Source organism: Gallinula chloropus (genome assembly GCF_964237585.1).
Source record: "Gallinula chloropus genome assembly, chromosome: 3".
In the NCBI taxonomy this organism is placed as follows: domain Eukaryota; kingdom Metazoa; phylum Chordata; class Aves; order Gruiformes; family Rallidae; genus Gallinula; species Gallinula chloropus.
The window spans coordinates 34,394,663-34,414,418 of record NC_140087.1 but is presented as its reverse complement, the minus strand read 5'-3'; the positions used below and the strand labels follow the sequence as shown (position 1 = coordinate 34,414,418).

At 42.8% G+C, this 19,756-nt stretch overlaps 1 protein-coding gene across 1 annotated transcript in view; it reads right to left on the bottom strand.

Moving 5' to 3' along the window:
* Positions 1-627: 627 nt before the first annotated feature.
* Positions 628-19,756, bottom strand: part of FNDC1 (fibronectin type III domain containing 1) — a gene marked incomplete at its 5' end in the record, with an annotated part of 73,312 nt that continues 54,183 nt past the window's right edge. The window contains 7 exons of the mRNA XM_084261988.1: positions 628-1,411; positions 2,900-3,022; positions 4,065-4,226; positions 6,416-6,445; positions 9,155-9,234; positions 16,638-16,746; positions 17,843-18,073. Of these exons, the coding sequence (XP_084118114.1) occupies positions 1,296-1,411; positions 2,900-3,022; positions 4,065-4,226; positions 6,416-6,445; positions 9,155-9,234; positions 16,638-16,746; positions 17,843-18,073 (851 nt within the window). The 3' untranslated portion in view covers positions 628-1,295. The remainder of the gene's footprint in view (positions 1,412-2,899; positions 3,023-4,064; positions 4,227-6,415; positions 6,446-9,154; positions 9,235-16,637; positions 16,747-17,842; positions 18,074-19,756) is intronic.

Sequence of the window (19,756 nt, the reverse complement as noted above, 5' to 3'; positions counted from 1 at the left end):
TACTAAAATCCTATGCTATTGCAAGCTTCCAAATGCCCACTAAAAATCATCATTATACTTTTCATCCATGTCAGTTGTTGCTTTCTGGTGTGGATGGAAGAAATTTCAGTAGTATTTTCAGTGAACCATATCCCAATTTTTCCCCAGGACGGATCAAAATCAAATGAGTTTCCTGCTAGCTGACACTTGTATCACTGGCTTGGCTTTCTTTTTGGAAAGCAAATAAGTTAAAAGCAGTTTCTAATTTGCAAGTTACTCATCCCATGCCTCCACACAGTAGAGGAAAAGATACTGACAAGAAGTAAGTAACACACCAAATAGGATGAGAATGGATCGAAGAAAAGTTGCATTAAATGTTTTGGATGGTGAAGGGCATGAAGTTTAACTCGCTGTCATAAACTGCTGAATATGTGTTTTTGCTGGACTATACAGTGCCACTCTAACACAGAGAGAGGGGTAGACTCCCATTGAACATCCAGTCCAAAGGCTGCCAAGGAAGTAATACACGGGTCTTTGATCAATAGTTCAAATGTTAGATCAACAGTACTCACGGAGAAGAATACAGCTCTTTCCTTGGTTAACATATTGTGCATGGCAATATCTCACAGAATTAACAGCACCTTTTACATAAAAATTCCAACCATATTTATCTAGTGAACAAGAAAAACTCAGCATCTCTAAGCAGTATTTCTGCAATTGTACAGTACTGTATTTATATAGATATATATCTCAAAGTGAATTTACACTGTGACCTGGTGATTAGTCCAGCAGTGGGCAAACCCACAGGGGGTAAGTCTTCAGGAGAATATATTGCCTTTGGTGGGCAGCTGATTACGTGGCACGATTGCATAGAGGAGCCCTGATGGGCAGCAAAAGACAGTTTAGCATCCCATTAAGCAAGCACAGCATGCTTAGGTCGTTCCTGCAAGATATAAGAAACTTCCACATTTTCAAGGCTAATACAGTTCTAGTTTTCACAGGTCGCACACACTGCGACCGCCTCTCCGTGCCTGAATCACCCAGTGGAGGAAGACAGGACACCAGACTTAGATCCTGTCCTTGCTTCCAAGCAGAAATCAAGCAGCACCACAGATTTAGGCTGGTAAACTGAGGACCATGTTTGGTTTCACGGAGGTTTCTTGAGCAGTCGGTCTTCACTGGTTTGCCTCGTTTCTTTCTTTTTTTTTTTTTTTTTCTAAATTTATTTTCCCTTTCTTTTCTGAATCAGTTGCTCACAGTCCTCTGGTAGAAATCAGTTGAAAAGCATGGTCTGACTAAGACAGGAAAGCAGACTGCTACCATTTCCCTGGGATGGGCACGCCGCACTCATACCAGCCCACGTAGTAGTAGGGTGTCATGTATCCAATGCGTCCAAACGAGACGGGCTCCTGGCGGTACTGGCGGTAATACCCTGTTGGGAAGGTAGGAGAAAATGTCCATTTGCATTTCAAAGCAGAGACATGGTAATTTAACAAATGTAGTGGATGCAGTGAGAGTCAGTCCCAGAGCCCGAATGGAAACTTAGAAGCTGTCTGCTAGGGAGTTTTGTCAAAAGGGTATTTGCTCACCCTGGTATTTGCTTTAGATCTTTCTTGAATGATTTAACTCTGGTCCTTTGTAATTCTCGTAGATCTCATAGGTTTTTATGGTCCAAAACCTCTTTAACTATTGTGTAATGCTGTGGTTTGCCAAAGCGCTTCTGGATTTCACTCCAAAAGGTGGCTATACTTCAGCTGTGTTTATGAAGTTTGCAAGTCAGTTAAAACATACAAAGGACTCTGGGGCAAAGAAATACCATCAAATCATATTATCTCAGCAGGCTCAAGAGACTATCAACCAACACCAGCTTTTTGCAAAAAAAAAAAAAGTATCATTTCATGCAGTAAATATGGAGTTAAGCCCTTTCTCCCCCTCTTCCTTCATCTGCAGAAAAAATGTGACTGTTTAAAGCATTAGGAGAAGTACAGCATTCTTCTCTGCATAGCTCGTGCACTGGAACATCTGAAACACTCACGTCATGTGCCAATAACATAATTCTGTGTGCTCTCTATCTCTGTCTCCTAGACCTAGCGATATACATCTGGATTAATCATCCCTCCTTTGAACTGAGAAATGAAGTACTTCCCAGTGACATATAAATATCAGTGACTATTTCAGTTTCTTCCCGGTAATGCCATTATGAAAAGAATGTCAACAAATAATTTTAACATGGAAACCATTAAAGCCGACTGAATAATCTAAATCAATAGACTTATTGAAAAGATTGGCTGACTTTCTTGATTGGGTTCATTTTGTGAAGCAAGCCGTCACACTGCTGGCTATGTGAGCTAAGCAGTTTACTCAGAGGAACTCCTTCAAGGTGAGAATTTTCACTTGGAGGGAGGCATATAGGCTACGATAAAAGTCTTGTAGCCCGGCCTTTATTTACTAAACATACTCCTATGTGTTTTGCATTGAATGAACTGGCCAGAAACCATCTGCAAAAGCTGTATTTGCAGAGATGTAGCTGGTCATTTGTGGCATGTGGAGAGGTTTTTGCATCTTGATTCAGTGAGCCAGGTCCTATAATTTAGGAGGAAGGTTTCAGAGACCTATAAAACTTTTTTTTTTGGTTTTGCATTTTGTTTGTGTAAATGATTTGTATTGTACGCCCCTCTCTTTCTTTCTGTCATGCTGTCTTTCTCTCTGAAACACTCGTGTCCTTCTAGGATTTTCACCATCTGTTCAACTAGGCCTGACTTCAAAACCATCTCATCAAGTACTGCATAAGCAGAACTCCTCAGAGAGATGCCAGCAGCCATGGACAATAAGCCCCACTCTCAGCCCTTCTCCTTAAACCTTAAACCTACAGACAGGGTGCCAGGCACCTGGCCAGCACCCCACTCCTGCATTTCTGTACCTTGGATGGTGGGCAAGGCTTCAACGTATGACTGAGGTCCCGTCCTTCCGTCCAGATGTGAATCCACAAACTGGCAGTGGTCCTCGCCCCTTCCCCAGCTATCCCCGATGCTGTAGAAGGTGTCTGAGGGATGATACAGAGAGGTTATTTGAGCATTGTTTTTGTTTGGGTGCTCTTTCTCACCAGAAAAACAGATGTAAGAGGAAAGAGTGACAAACACAGTATTTACCAATGAACAAACAGTGGCTGAAAAGAGGGAGAATGGTGCCTTCACAGTATGGAAGAAGAAATTATGCAAGAGAGACGAGTTATAGCTCAGTATGGAATATTCTCCATTTTCAAATTCATGGACACTGCACCACAGGTAACAGGTGGAGGGGATTTGATCTCTTGAGGTCCCTTGCAACCCCTATGATTCTATGATTCTAGGATTTGAGCACGTCATAAAAGACACTCTGGTCGTCAATACCATCAGTTTGGCTGCAGTCTCAAATGAAAATCTATAAACTCTGTGGAAATCTCTCTCTAGCAATTGCAATGGGTCATGGTGCCCCGATTGTTTCTTATCAGATGTTCAAACACTGCCTTTAAACTATACAAATGCACTACAATAAAAATAACACATCGGCATAATCTGAAAAGCCATTGAGATAATCCCAGTACTCCAATAATATGGAAAGTTTTCCTCTTCATCTCTCAGCAACTACTCCTGTGTAAGGGCTACTGCTAACCCTGAGGAGCACTGTTCACTCTAATACCAGTCTTTCCTTCCCTGCTTCCCATTCTGATCTGCCCTGGGGCTCTCTAGTGTGTATTGCCCTGTCTGACCGCAGGTACTGGGAGTCACCCACCTGTACAGCTCACATGGGACTTCCCAGGAACACATGTGGGGAGCAGAACTTTATTTTTACAGTACATTGCTTTCTCAGGATACACAGGGTTTTTAAGGGAAACTCCTTCCCATCCACCATGTAAAGAACTCTGCTTGGAAGCTAATGTGACAGTGTGAGCTTAACACAAACGCAGGGCAGCCTGGCAGGCTGGCTGTCTCGAGAGAAGGATTCCCAGACAGCTTTCATGCAGCTCCTTCACAGACAAGGTGCAGAAAGGGAGAAGATGGAGATGGCAAGTAACAATGGATCAGGAAATTAATGTTGGTGCCTACCTTTCAGGTCATCACTGAGGTAAATCTTGTACCTTAAGGAGTTGCAAAGAACCACCCCTACAAACTTGCGGTACCAAGTTCGTTTCACGTATTGCTTCCCACTGCAGTCTGAATAAGTGGGGTCATATTTAAAAGTGAAGGGGATCCAGATAGGCTCACCACCTTGGAGAAAAAAATGATTTCAAAATTAAGGACAGGCCTTAGCATTTCTGTCGCAGTTTTGCTGAGGTTAACATCTGATAGTATGTTTTATAAAAGATACTCCAGCAGATCAATGCGTGACTCTTCCATACCCAAAAATACTACTTCAAGAACAAATATTTGGGGGGGGGGGGAAGCAAGGGACTTGATTAAATCTCTTCTAGGCAATAGAAAATAATTGTTAAAAGTATAAACAAAATTATTTCATGAGCCACAGTTTTAAGCAAATAAATAGTAAGACATCTTCTCTACCTAATGATACTCAGTTTCTTTGCTAAACAGAATCTGATCTTAGGTCTGACAGTGACACTAAATACAATCATTTGCATTTTAACACTGAGTACAAAACTTAATCCTTTTTCTAAAAAATGGATGTTAAAAATTCTGCAGCGAGTAACAGTCTGTGATGTGAATTAAAGTCTATTCTTGCTATTTGATTAGAAAGATCTAATAAGAAATGTAACTCCTCTGCTTTGTTTTCCCACATCAGAACAAAACCGAAGAGGTTCCAATAACAGATGAGGTTCCTGGGGAATGCTGCTACAGAGGAGACTGCTCAACTGGTGCAAAGGACTAAATACTGCTACTGGGTTGCCTAAAAGTTTGCTGTACGCTAATCAAGGCAAATTAATTTCCTTTGAAAATGCTGTTGCAGTAGTGTGTACATAATTGCACAAAGAGCTTCGAATGTGATAACTGGCACTTTTCTCTCTAGGTACAGCACCAAGTCCTGCTTTCACTCTACTATTTTGAGGTGGGTTACAAGTGAGATTGAAAGTTTCTTTCTATTAGTCATTTCTTCTCCCTTTTCACATCAAATAAATCCTGCAAACATTCACATGTGAGAAGCAATCTTTTATCAGCAATCCTCAAAACCCCATCGGCATGGACACAAACATAACTGGACTGACTTTACACAGTCACACATTGAGAGGATCACAGGACTGTGGCCACAGATTTCTCTTTAGAATAAAGCAATAAACTCTCTACTCCTCTAAATCAGTCTGCTTTTGTTCATCACTTTTGCCCACCTCCAAAAATCCCTAAGGATAAATTTAGCATCTCCTACAAGAGCTGCCCTGGATGTTCAGAAGCTCTTCCTTTCCACAGGTTTCCAGACCTCTGCCACCTCTCTTTTGGTCTATCTTATCTCTACCAGTGCAGCCACACAAAAATATTTTCTCTTTGTCCAGATGAAACAGAAACCACAAGTGCAAAACCCATCACTTTCCAAAACCTCCTTCCCATGAACAGGCCCACAAAATAACTGGCAGCAAAAAACCTGAGGGTGATGGGTGACACGGGAAGGCCAATGCTCTGAGAGGCCTCCCACACTGACTGACAGAGACATAGTGTGCTTGTGCTCTCCGGTAACTGTCAATCATCAGAGACATTTGAGAGGACACAGGAAAAAAAAAGACTAGCAAGCATAACAAAACATAGAAGGGAGGGAGACACTGGAGATTGTTTTCATGAACAATGTAGCCCAAAAGCCCCAGAACCAACCATTTCAGCTGCACAGGAAAGCTGACAGAGCATAGTAACTACAAGGTCTCTTCCCCCACATCTCTTCCAAAAGCATGTGCTGCCTGGGGTTACCCTACCAATGTGCAGGTCAGCAAGGTTGGTCCCAGCACCAGGAAACCAGCTCTTCTGATGAGGTGCTGGACTAGCATATTGCAAATTTGGAAATGCAAAGCAAGCTCAACAGCTTAGTGACATATCTTTCAGGCCAGTAACAAATCCTTGGATTTTTAAGTATTTATAAGGGCGTGACAATCAGTAAGAACTAGAGATAGGAAAATCCAGTCCCATTCTTCAGGCCATGCTCAGGCAACACAAGGACAGAGGTACAGAAGCAACAGAGTTTAGTTTTCATTACTAAACAACTAAAGCTGTTGTCGCAGGCAAAAGATGGGCCAAAATCCAGTGCTTATTCTAATATATCTTTACAAGATTTCTTTTCAAAGGCCAGAATAAGGGGTTCCAAGACATAAAATGTTTTGATAATTATCAGAGTGAATTGCTACCTGTTTCTGTTTATACATGTAACTCAAACGGCATGGTAACATACTTCTAACACACCTATATCATAACTGCTTTGCACAAGTTTATGCACTTCATGAAAGAAACAGCAGAATAAGACTTACCAGGTGGTCTGACAATGAGGAGGGGATTGTCTGGAAAAATTAAACAAATTTTATAAAATTAATATTTTGTTCTAACCCTTGTTTTATAATATGAAACATACAGTGCCACTCAAGAGAATGTCCGTTGCAGAGTAACTGCCTGTAGCTACATTATGAATGTGGGATTTACATGTCCTGTCAGTTTGCAAGGTTAATGAGTGCTTATCATTCCACTGTTTTCCTCAGTTGATGAAACTTGCCACAGGATGGTAGATTTACTCTGACACTGTAAAAACTGTACTGGCATTAGTTCCAAAGTTCAAAGCCAGCTTTGAAACAGTTCCCCTTTTCAGAAGGTCCTCAGAGCAGGAAGACTGCTTCACTGTAGGCTTCTGGATATATAGAGTAAGTTACACCTGCAAGCCTGCCCTCCACAGTGAAACATAACCTGCCTCTTGTATGCAAATCTCAGTCTCAGATGTCCATCACATATAGCTTTGTTGTTTAGTGCTATTCATAAATATCTGAAATGGGCCATTTTAACTCTTTTTTGTCATAGTGACAGAATTTTTGCAGGAGCACCCTGGGTAGTGCAGGGGGCACTGTCCACTTCCTTTGGAGCTTCTGCTTGCTACAAATACTCACTTTTTAAAATACGGAAGTATGGAATAGATGTAGAGTAAGGATAACAAAAGAACGGGATCTAGTGCACTACCTTGTCTGTATTTGATTTCATTGCAGTTTCTGTCATCTCTTAACTAGTCCTTATTGTGCACAAAACACCTGAAGTAAAAGCACGGTGCTTGTCTACTCATGGGAAGAAAAATTCCAGGGAGCTTTTATCGCTGGATGAAAGAGAACAACAGTTTTCTGTTCTTTTTGTTGTGTTACCAGGGGTAAGGTGAACATTTTCAACGAGCTGCTTGATCCAGCAATGGCATTCTTTACTGAATATTTCTATCAGTGCAACCTTTCAGTTGCACTAGAAGAGCACTGTGAAGTAGCAATTTCTATCTCTTCTGATCTATTCCATCACTGTAACTATACCATCTGGCTTTAGCTTTAGCAACTGCTTTTGTGCTTGTGCCAGCTGGAAAGCCACCTTTGGCCATATGACAAATGAAAGATCAGTGCTGCAAATAAGACTTTAAATTTGGTGGATTTAACATCTTAAATAAAGCTCACAAGGTAGCTGATTTTGGACGGGAAGACTAGGCATTCAGGCCCCTTTACTGGCAGCCAGCTAATAAGCAAATCTCCCTGCAAGATACAGTATAGAATCATGGAATTACTGAGGTTGGAAAAGACCTTTAAGATCATTGAGTCCAACCATTAACCTAGCACCACTGCCAAGTCCAACACTAGACCATGTCCCTGAGTGCCACATCTACACATTTTTCAAATAACTTCAGGGATGGTGACTCAACCACTTCCCTGGGCAGCCTGTTCAAGTGCTTGACAACCCATTTGATGAAGAAATTTTTCCTAATATCCAATTGAAACCTCCCCATATGCAACTCAAGGCCATTTCCTCTTGTCCTATCTCTTGTTGCTTGGGAAAAGAGACCAACCCCCACCTGGCTACTACCTCCTTTCAGGAAGTTGTGGAGAGCAATAAGGTCTTCCCCCAGCCTCCTTTACTGCAGGCTAAACAACCCCAGTTCTCTCAGCTGTTCCTCGCAAGACCTGTGCTTTAGTCCCTTCACCAGATTTGTTTTCCATTTTAGGACACACTCCAGCACCTCAATGTCCTTCCTGTAGTGAGGGGCCCAAAACTGAACACAGCACTTGAGGTGCAGCCTCACCAGTGCCAAGTACAGGGCCACAATCACTGCTGACCACGCTATTTCTGGTACAAGCCAGCATGCTGTTGGCCTTCTTGGCCACCTGGGCACGCTGCCATATTTGTCCCATATTGAATATTATGCTTGAGTTTATACTTCAGCTTCTTACTCCTTCCAAAAAGATCTGAATATGTTATGCAGGACCATTTATTTGCCTTGTATTTTGTCTCCCATCTGTGAAGACTTACTTCCATCGATCTTAATAGAGCTTTAGAAGCAAGCACTACAGGGTGAATTCAAATGGGCAAAGGCCTAGATTGCATAAACCCCATGTCATCAAAAGGGCAAACTTTACAAGACACAATAGACCTTTCACTCAAGGAAAGACTGAAAAATTTGTCCTTTATTATTCAGTGGAGTCATTGGCCTCTTGGTCAATGGAAGAAGACGAAGAAGAAATGGGTAAAAATAGTTCATTTAACGTACTATTTTTAGAAGGGGGTGTTGGGTCTTGAATGCGCTATTAGCCCTGTGTAACAGCAGCATGCCTTGTCAAAAAAAACACCAGAGAACTTTGCCCATCTGACGGAAAAATTGTTTCCTATATTTCTTCCAGAGAAAACTGTTTCCAACTGCTCAGCTGTTCACAATTAGGAAGCTAATTTACTGAAAGTTTGGTCAATCTATCAAAGACACCAAACTTCCCATTGCTTCTGTATTGTTGAACGTCAGTAGTCTTTTGTATTTTAAATACGACTTCCTGTTCCCCTGAAGCTCACTGTAATGTCGCTTATATTTTCATAGTGGCATTAAGAGCACACATTATTCTCCAAGTTGTACTGAAAAAAGAAAAAAGAATCTCAGAGCAAGAAGATCAGGATAATCACCCTTATTACTGTGCTGGTTTTAGTCATTGCCCTGCCGCATCTATTGTTAGGAATTCATTTTTCAAATGAAAGTAAAAAGCAAAGCATACCAGATTCCGTGATAAATGAGACTGAAGAGCTAACAGGCCCATAACCAAAGGGATTCTTTGCTTGGACTTTAAAATAATACCTGTAACGAAAAGAAAGGGAAAATAAGATTAAAGCATTGATTCCACTGCAAGGGCTAAGTTATAAATAATATTAAAGTAGGGTATCAAACCACCTGCATTCCACTGAGTGTCCTTTGCATTAAATGGAGGTGGATACCCAGCCAAGATGCAAGTTGGCTGATACAGACAAATTTCTCCTTTTCACAATTGCTCCCATGCATATTTTTGGATCATTTATTTTTATAATCTCCCTTCCAAAACCCACACACAACTATATCCAATTTATACAAAACAACCAATAGCAATAGACTAGAAGTTGCAAGGAAATTAAATTCTGATCTCAGGAACAGTTTTAAACCAGTTTAACTCCTACAAAAGCAGCAGTGCAAACTGCAAAGTAAAACTGGATCAGATTTATTTGAGATCAGAAGGTAAGCTTTTGACCTTTCTTTAAAAATTCTAGCAGCATTAAGATCACAGTCCTTGAGTAATATGAGAAAGCTTCACAGACATCTCCTTACTGATTCCCCAAAGTATTTAAATCACATGTGTAACTCAAAGCACATGACTTGCCACTAGAACTCTGTTGTTTACTCAATAGAAGCAAAATTATTCTCACTTTTATAGAAGTACATGTGTAAGCACATTTTTATTTCATTTCCAAGTACAATGGTTTTCAGTTGGTGCCTAACCTGCCATTAATGTTTTCTTCTTTCCCTTTTTTCTTTGTATTCAATCCAGCAGAAACCAATTAGAATGGAAGCTTACTGTAAACAGTTCCAGCATAGCATTTTAAAGTGCCTAAATTTAGGTTTTCCTTTCTTGAATACTTGCTCAATTTCACTCTTGTGAAGAAATTAATAAAAAAAGAACAAATCAGTTTGCCTCTGTAATATCCATATAGCATGTGGATCTTGATTTAGCTTCTTACCCAAAAGCAGACATCTCTAAAAGTGCCATACACGACCCACGTAAAAGGACAAGTGCTTACTCGTTGGGATGGTTGCCACTGAGCATTGGATTGCCTCCCATGGCAGTGTCCCATCTGAGTGGCAGGCCTGATGCCACTCAGCTGGTGAAAGCGAGCCTGCTCCATTAAAAACACTGGGCTGCTCTTGGTGGCAGTGCTCTCCCCATCCTGCGCAGTAGCCTGTCAGCACTGTTCTGCTTGCATGGTGAGGCAGCGTGGTTCATTGCAAAAGCGGCCTGATGTCCCTGGAAGCTACTGCCACCTGACATAGATTATGCACCAAGCGTGGGGAAACCACCCATATTAATAACTTCACTCCCTTCTCTTCCCTTCTATCCACAAGAGATGACGGTAGTCTTTGCAACATCAGAGTGCAACGTGTAGTTTAAGGTCACGTAAGATGCTCATGCGTTATAGCCTACCAGGTAGCAGGAAAATTCAACATGATCCTGTTGTAGGAGCTTTGATATTTTTAGTCTGCCACACAATTTTTACCATGTGCACTTCCCTGTACCATAAGGTGTATGTGTTTCTCAAGGACGTAACCACAGAGCAGTGCCAGGAGGTGGCTCCTGAGAGGATCCTCTCCAGCCTAAGCACCAGCAAAGATACAGGAAACTTCACCCAGATGAACTAGCACTTTGGCAAAGGTGGAAGGCTTCATTTATTAAAAGGAACACCTTTTTTCATGCAAAGCAAATGGCTTTGCTTCAAAATCAAACTGATCTCTATGAAAATGTTAAAAAGAGGTGAAAATAACATCCACTTGTTCAGCAGAAGGGTGACAGTCCTGTGAACACTGAGTTTTGCTATGAAGGAAGCTGGTTATATCCAGGGTCTTGTTCACTGCATAAAAAATACAGGTGGGTTTTCTAGGCAAGGTACAGAAATTTAAGTTTTCTGTCCTTCCTCTGTGGCACGAGCTTTACTTTGTATCTGTGACAGACCTAGAGCATTGCACATTCCCACTCCTGGACATGTCCCCTGTACAAGCTACATCCCACAATTGATGCCAGAAAACAGCTTTACTCCTGCTTTCTGCAGCCAGTTCACCTGTAATTAACGGTGATACTATTCTCACAAAGGATTCACAGCTTCCTTTTAAAGGACATACATACTACAGAAAAAAGTAACTACATTAAGCAGTGAAATTTAGCACAGCTGAGTCTTTTGCTAGCACAATTGTCTTGCTGGAATACACATTTGCCTGTGGTTTTTACTACTGACCACAGCTTCTGAGTGTTTAGCATGGCTGGAGAAAGAGGTGTGACGCAAAAAGCCTCCCACGTGCTCCTCTATTGGGCCACCTGAGCAGAGTACAGCAGCTTGGGCACTGCTTTAATCCCCTGAATTGCCAGTGCTTTCATGGGACACCAGCATTCATTCACACCTCCTTCATCCACAGGCACCTTCTCTACCTGCACTAGTGACACAAGGCTGGCCACAGGGACAGGACACAGAGTAGTGACTCCTCATGCTGGGTCCCAAAACAACCCCAGCACAGCTCCAAGATGTACTGACTGCCCAGAGCTTGGTTTAACTGCTTCAGAAGAGGAGGAGAAGAATATTTTTCCACTCCACATCTTTCTGGAATGCTTCAAAACAGTGAAAACATCTGTATGGATGCCTGATGGCCCACTGCTTCCAAAGGCCTAACTAGTTACCAACCTTCTGCGCAACCATTTAGCTGCACTTCATATGTATGTTTTGATGCTAGCTGCAAAACATTGCCATGAGATATGTAACTGTGATGATCCACATCTGAAACAGGAGAGAGCAGCCCAAGAACCGTGTGTGCACCTACATACGTGGGGAAAAACATGCAGGTTTGTATCTAATGTGTAGTGCAGGAGCCAGTTACCTACACAATCAAGGCAACTGTGCCTTCACGGGTCCTGTTACATACATAGAAGCCTGTCTGGGACACATGATTGTTCAAGTAGCCTGCCTGACTGTCTGGAAAAAACAGCTATTCAGTTATGAGTACATTTTTCTTCGCTAAATTGGAAAATTAGTTCCTAAGCCTTTATATATACAAGAAGCCACTAGTTGTGCCAGAAAGAGAGCCAGGTCTTATGACTTGCCGACCTGCCATTTAAACATAGATGATGCTATGATTGCTATATTAAGAATGTCAATAAAATAATGCAGTCGGGATATATTTCTTTCTCAGACATGACAAACAAAAAAGAAATTGCCAAAGCCTTTCCAGGTCCAGGCATCTGACATTTTCATTAGTCGGAATCCTTCAGCTGATGAATTTGCCAGGAAATCTCAAATCAGTGTAACTCAACTGTTCTTCATCGCATAAATACATGAACAAAATTTGCAGTATATAAATTTATAGGGCTTTGATTACATTTTACTCAGGCAGAACTGCAATTAATTGTTACCAGTAGGCAACAGATGCAATACTGTTTGTTGTTTATTTTCAGTACAGACAAGAAAAAAGCTCTTCCTCCTAGGAATAAATCTCTGAGGTTTTGAATACCACTTCCACTGACATATCAAGAAAGGATATAGTAAACTTTAATGGAGCAATGAATATGTATTTTGTTATTAATTCAGACTAATTTTTTCACCATGCCTGTCACTTTGAGGAAAATTATTTTCTGACTTAATTCAAGGTGTTTCCCTCCTGTTGGGATTAAATTGCTGGCACTCACAGTTACAAAGTGAGATAATCACTCAGCAGGCTAACTAGGGAAGCAGCCGGTTTTGTTAGTTAGCTGTGAAATCCTTTTTCCAGGCTCTCCAAAGGCAGGCCTGCAAGGACATCCCAGCCCTGTGCTCTGTCCAGTGGAAAGCAGAGATGGCAGGACACCAGACAGCCATGGTATTCGGAGTGGCACTGGCTGCACAGGACACAGGTGACAGTGCAGGAGCTTGTCCCCATGGCTGTGTGCCAGACATGGGGACAGTGGGATGGCTGCTGCAAGACCCCATCAGCACTCAGTGAGAGCCAGGGTGGATGCACAGAGGGTGTACCTCTGTGGGTGCCTGGCAGGGAGAGTCACACTCTGCCCAGGAAGGGGACAGGACATGTTGATGTGACAGCACCTCATAGACCCAGTGCCCAGGATGCGCAGATGAGGAGAAAAAGAGGCTGAGAGCGGGGCAGGAATGACAGACAGGTTTCCTCCCATGAGCATGTGTAGAGGGTGTCAGGGGCTGAAACCCTCCTCCTTCAACTGCACCATCCCTCCAGACGAAAAATGCGTAAATCAGCTGCCTGCAGGTTCAAAGGCCAGTGCAAAGTGTCTCCCTCCCTCAAAAATGGCCAAGCACTAGATCCATCATGAATATTTACAACAAATTATAAGGTCTTAGTGTGGATCTGGAGGAGACACTTCCTATGCAGCTGGTGTGAGGTAGGTATGGGCCACACAGGCCAACCACTTGCACAGGACAAGGGTTTCTTTGACATCTTACCCCTTCTGTGCTGTCTGGTGATACCCAGCAGCCAGCTGCAGCTGATGCTGCTTGTTGGGAGTACTGCGGCTTTGCTTTAGTGGAGGAGAGAGAAAGAAAACTCGAGTTTTTGGTGCATCTGGTCCCCAGAGACAGAAGATACAGGCTCTGTTTGCAGTTGTGAGCCCTGAGAAAATGTTTGAGAGCCTCCAGTGAAATGCTCTGTACAGCACTGGAAGTGGTGGCAGGCACTGGGGGATCAAAATGTCCCTGGAAGAAACAAAAACCAAGTGGACAGGGAAGAAGATTTGATGATGGGACATGAAGATACAGTGGTACAAGGTAGTGTTCTAAGTCATCAGACTATCCAGCCACTCCCATAAGGCACTGCCACAGCTTTTCTGCGGAAAGGCAGGAAAAAGCCTAACCATGCCTAAGGAAGACTGAAATGTTTATGACAAGGATTATAATGTTTGTGACTGCAGAAGCCTGGATGTAGCAGTTCAGCAGACGTTGGCCAGCCCTTTGCATTAGTCTTCTATGATGACTGAGGATTAAGGGACATTGTCAAGTTTGCCATTTTTAAGATTTAGTAGGGTTTAAAGTAATTTTAGCATTTACATTCACATGTCACAAGCTCCTGTGCCCACTGAAGCTCACCAGAGTTTTGCTAATGGAAAAACTTCCACTTCCCAAATGGAAGTTAGGCCAGGCCTCAGAAGGAAACTTAAGACACGGGTTAAACACAGACTTCCGTTCTGTGTCTGAAACCTAAACACCAGGCAGATGTTTTCTAGGAGATGCTGACAGCTTCAAATCTTCTCTAGGGCTGACTTCTGCCAAGATGCCAACCCTTCTTTGATACGCCGCGCATGCCACGAGATTGCACCACCAGTAACCCCTCATGGGACACCAAGCAGTCAATAGCATCTGCACACAGTAAATACGCCTTAAATGAGTTTTTAGACTAGCTTCAGATTTCATGCCATACTTTCTTAGTTAGGCATGGGGGTCTTTTCCCAGTGGTTAGGGAGTTATTTTAAAAGATGAAAAAATATGTAATCAATTCAGTCTGTGGATTTGGAGAATGCAAATGAGATTGGCCAACACACATAATTTCTCTGTTGTAAAGAGCCCTCCTTCCCCACCACAAACCCCACATGAAGCTTTTATTGCCTCCACAGAGTGTACAACAGAGGACAATGGATTCTTCAGTAAGATGCTGGGGAAATAATATGCTGAAGCAAAGTATCACTTGCTTGAACCTCCTTACTACTTGACATGGGAGTTACTATGTTACCGGAGATGCATGAACCTATAACCTTGCTGTTCCTATAAAACTCCATTCAGGTATAGCCAAACTGTGACCTTCTGAAGACTGGATCCAGTTAACGTGTATCTCCACAGATGTATCACAGGTTTGTGCTCAATTCCCACCAATTTCCCTGCACCAGCATGGCCAGGAGAGTGGCTGCAGGGTTCCTGGGGGATTTCACTGCAACCATTCTTCCTGGTGACCTGGAACCCTTGAGGTGTTGGGCATGAGAAGCAGAAAGCTATCACAGGCCTTCAACACTCCCCTTGGGCAGCAAGAGAGGGACACTTGACTGAAAGACAGTGAAGAGGTGCAAGTGGCAGAGAAGCAAGAGATAGAGGACCCTGGCCAAGAGAAGCTGGGTCTGGCCTGCATGGAGGACAGGGTGAGAGAGGAGAAGTGGAGGAGAAACTGCAGAAAGTTTTATGAGGAGCAGCTGAGGAAGCTGGGACTGTTTATCCTGGAGAAGAGGAGGCTCAGGGGAGACCTTATTGCTCTCTACAACTACCTGAAAGGAGGTAGTGGTGAGCTGGGGACCAGCCTCTTCTCACAGATAAGTAGCGATAGGACAAGAGGGAATGCCTGCGAGTTGTGCCAGGGGAGGTTCAGGTTAGAAATTAGGAGAAATTTCTTCTCAGAACGGGTGGTTAGACATTGGAACGGGCTGTCCAGGGAGGTGGTGGAGTCACCATCCCTCAGGGTGTTCAAGGAGAGGTTGGATGAGGGACATGATTTAGTAAGTAATATAGGCGGTAAGGGGGACAGTTAGACTAGATGATCTTGGAGGCCTTTTCCAACCTTAATGATTCTATGATTCTATGTGACACAGAGCCTGTGTGCCTGTCTTAGGAACGGATGCTCTGATGTGTAGCTCATCATCAAGTGAGGCATGCCAGTCCCAGCCTACCATCCCAATCCATCTCCCATGTTACCAAACACACGAGCAATACCTGCCACCAGTGTCTAAGAGACAGTAGTCATCAGCACCCAAAGAGCAATCATCTAGCCCAAAGCAGCACCAAAAGTATTTCAGACTCAGACTTTGAGAGTAAAATATGAGAACCACCAAGGATCTGCTAGAAGTACTTTTAATGTAGTTCCTCTATGGTCAGTAACTTCCCACCCAATTACCATGAATCTTTCTAATATCATACAAAGTATGCATTTTTGTTCTGCCATTTCAGTGAGATTTTCTTGCAAGACCTAATTTTCCTGCAAAATTGACTTTAGAGCAACTGTCACAGTTCCACTATACACCACCAAGCCTCCTCTTGTGGCATTAGTGTGAGCAGACAGCAAAACCAGACCAGAGGGCAGCCTCTCTCTTCACCAGCCCTTGGGTATCAAATCTTGGCCATACCAGTATGTGGGAATGGCCACATCATACCTCACCAAGAGTATACTTTAGTGTACTCTTCTCTAAAAAAATTTGAATCAGTTATGCATAATACTGGAAAAGACATTTTAAAAATAAGTTTTTCTCTCTTCTGCTATGTTTTTTTTAGATACATAAGCACATACATGTGTACAATCATCTGCTTCAGGGACAATATGCTAAAGACATTATGTAAGTAGCTATGCAGTTCATATAACAATTTGCTGTCTGAATGACTAAAATCTAAATCAGACGTAAATGCTGATACCAAGGCCAAGAAAAGCAACTGAAAATTCTCCAAATTTGTTTTACTTCCCTAACAGAATTGAAAAATAAGGCATCAAATCCTTACCGGGTGTTGGGCTTCAGGTTCTCAATTGGCAAATGAGTAGTCCCTGCAGTCCTGGTTGACCATTTATTCTTTAAAAAGTCATCATAAGATGCACTGTAAACCAGATAGCCTGTAAACAAGAAAGATAAATACTTGTGAGGATTCTAAACAATTTTTAATTAATTATATCCTTAGCTGTTGTGGAAGACTTTATGGGTTTCATCTTTGTATATGAAAGTGATTTGCTGTCTGATTTCTCTGGAAAATCCCAAGCTACAAGTATACCCTGTCATTAGCTAATAACGATGGAGCAATACATCAGAGGATGGTACTCAAGTGTAAATACTGATTTAAAACACAGTTAAGGTGAAAAGATGACAAAGGCAACCCATTCACTGTTTTAAGTGGGACACGGACTGTACAGAAACTAAGACAGGTAAAAATACTCTAGGTTTTTCAAAAACAATGTTACTTAAACTGTGCTGCATAAGGTACTAGATCAACAGCCTTGAAGAATGAAACACTGTGGGACAGACATCACACAGCTTGTTCAAGTGCCACCTTCTCCCTTCCCAAACACTATCGCTGCTTCGTCTCTGTCAGGTCCCACCACTCAGGTGCAGAGCTGGTCGAGGCTCCTTAAAAACTGGACGTAAGCACCAAACTGACGACCTTTTCCAATGCTTACGTCAGCTCCTTGGGTCCACTGACAAACAGGGGCTGGTTATTGTAATAACATATTTTGGTTATTTACTTACTCCGGTGACTTTCCAGTAACTCTTGAGATTCACTGTTGAAGCCAGTTGCACACTCACAGCCGGGTAGGACCCTGACTGTCTCCAGCCACAGTCACCTGAGCTCAGAGCTGGCTGAAGCCGTGTGTGAAAGATGCTCCAAAGGCAGGCGGGGGGCAGAAGTGCTCAGTCAAGCAATATGCTATCACAGCTATCATCTAGGTGAGGAGTGGTGCCTGAAGAGCTGCTGGCACAGAAGTAGTGCCAAGATCTTTGAAATACATAGACCAGCATGAGCTGGTTGGTCTGGCACTTGGAGGGGCCAACAGAAGGACCTTTCTCACTCCTCAGAAAGTAGCTCACCTCCTCAGAAAACTACAGAGGAGCAAGAACTTCATGAGCTGCTGGCTCAGTTTAAGGTAAAAATTGTCACTTCAGAAAACCATCCCCTTCCTCATAACCACACCAGGAGAGCAACCCTCAGGGGAGTACCTGTTACCATGTCTCCTCGAGCAGGTTTGGCCCAGTCCACAATAACGAAGGAGTGACAGCCTTCAACTGCCACAACAGTAATGTTGTGAGGGGCTTTCAGGGGACGCAGGTCTTTCTCCCTGAGGTCGTTAGGGATAATTTCATCAAGGCTCTCCACTTGGAAGTGCTCCAGGGCCTCTGTCAAGGAGCAGGGGGCTGCTGGATCTTTATTGAGATAGGTCACATACGGAGCTGGAAGAGACAGGGTAGTGTTTAGTTAGCAGTTTGTAGGTACTACAGAGTAGCAGACAGGTTGGCTGTTTCCTGGAAAAAAAAGAGAATGAAATTTTGTGAGGCATTTTAAAACAGGATACCAATAATCAGTTCTACACCACACTCATAGCTGCACCCCGCTATGCAAAGAGAGAAGGATCATCTTTGCGATGAGAGGCCAAATAGAGTGGTCAGACTACAGGACCCTCTGCATGCTACTTCCAGGTGCTTTGGAGGTGGGGTGGAAATGTCACCCAAACTCTTCTTTCGTCCATATGGGAACTGATTCCTGCCAGGCCCTCAGATCGTCTAAGACATTACCAGGTCTCAGTGGTTAGTTCTTACACAAACATCCTGAATCTGGTGTGAAACAACAAGGAGAACAAGAAGAGTGATTCCAAGGTGAAGTCTGACCAGGCTGAATGATGGAATTATTACTGTGGACCAGAAGACATGAGTCGTTTCCTTCCAGGCATGTGCTCCCAACCTTCTATTTTTAAATTCACAACCTTCTATTTTTAAATTCACAACCTTCTATTTTTAAAAGCTTTATACTGACCAGGTTTGCATTTCAGTTCAGGAAAAGGTTAAACCATCCTTTTATTGCCTAAAAAGTCACTGTAACATTAAAAGTAAGGACTATAAAACTTGCTTTGGAAATGTTTACTCAGTTGCAATAATACAACTCATTGAAATGGTAATATTATTTCCCTAGTGCCTTGAAACGTTCATAAAGCAACATTTCTTGGTTTATCTTATTGGATTTCATGCCCTAAAGGGATTTTTTCCAGATCTCGCAATGAAGTTAATTTTAGCCTCTCCAGCTAAATGAATCAAGAAGCACTGTCAGTGAGAGAGATGAATAGAAACATCATGAAATTCTTTGGACAGGGAAACCGAAGATGCACTGGAAAAAGTCTTGGCATATATCAAAACAAATCTTTTACTCCAGCAGCAGAGCTTCACTCTAAGCCACATGAAGCTTGTGGATATTGGAAGGGAAGACAAGACGTGAGTCAAAGCTGACTGTCCATCCTCCGAAGTCCCATCTGAAGTGCTGGGTGAGCCAGCAGCTGACCTGAGTTTAGTTCAAATGCCAGAGGTTTGTAAAGGGATGCAGGGGATAACCAGCCTGGGGTGCAGGCTGGAATGCAGTGCCCTTCCACCTCTAAATCCATCTGCTCTGATCCCCCAGCTGCTTCTCTGACAAAGAAGCAGAGCCACTCTTAAGTCAGAGCTGCATTACCTTCCTACACACTTGAATGGCTCACATACACAGGAGCCAGTCTCATGGCTCCTGGTGATGTATTAGGGGTTCCTTCACCAAATTCCTGTGATGGAGCAAAGATACAAATAGCAGAATCAAAGTCATCTCCATCAGTTGTACTTTTTGGAAAGTTGATACCCAAATTCCCAGTCTTTCCTTGACTTTGAAGTACACTTTTGACATACATGCTTGTGCAAGGTGGGTGAAATCACTGGGGTTGCACACGTAAGTGGAAAAGAATTAGGTCCCCTGAGGAAGACTCACACCTACATGGAAACTTGCACTGACTGAACTACTGGTGTAAACTTAAAGTGATGCAGTAGAGCTGAGTAGACACTCTTGATCTCTCACTGACCTCAGCTAACAGCACACAAAGCAGGACACAAAGCAGAGCA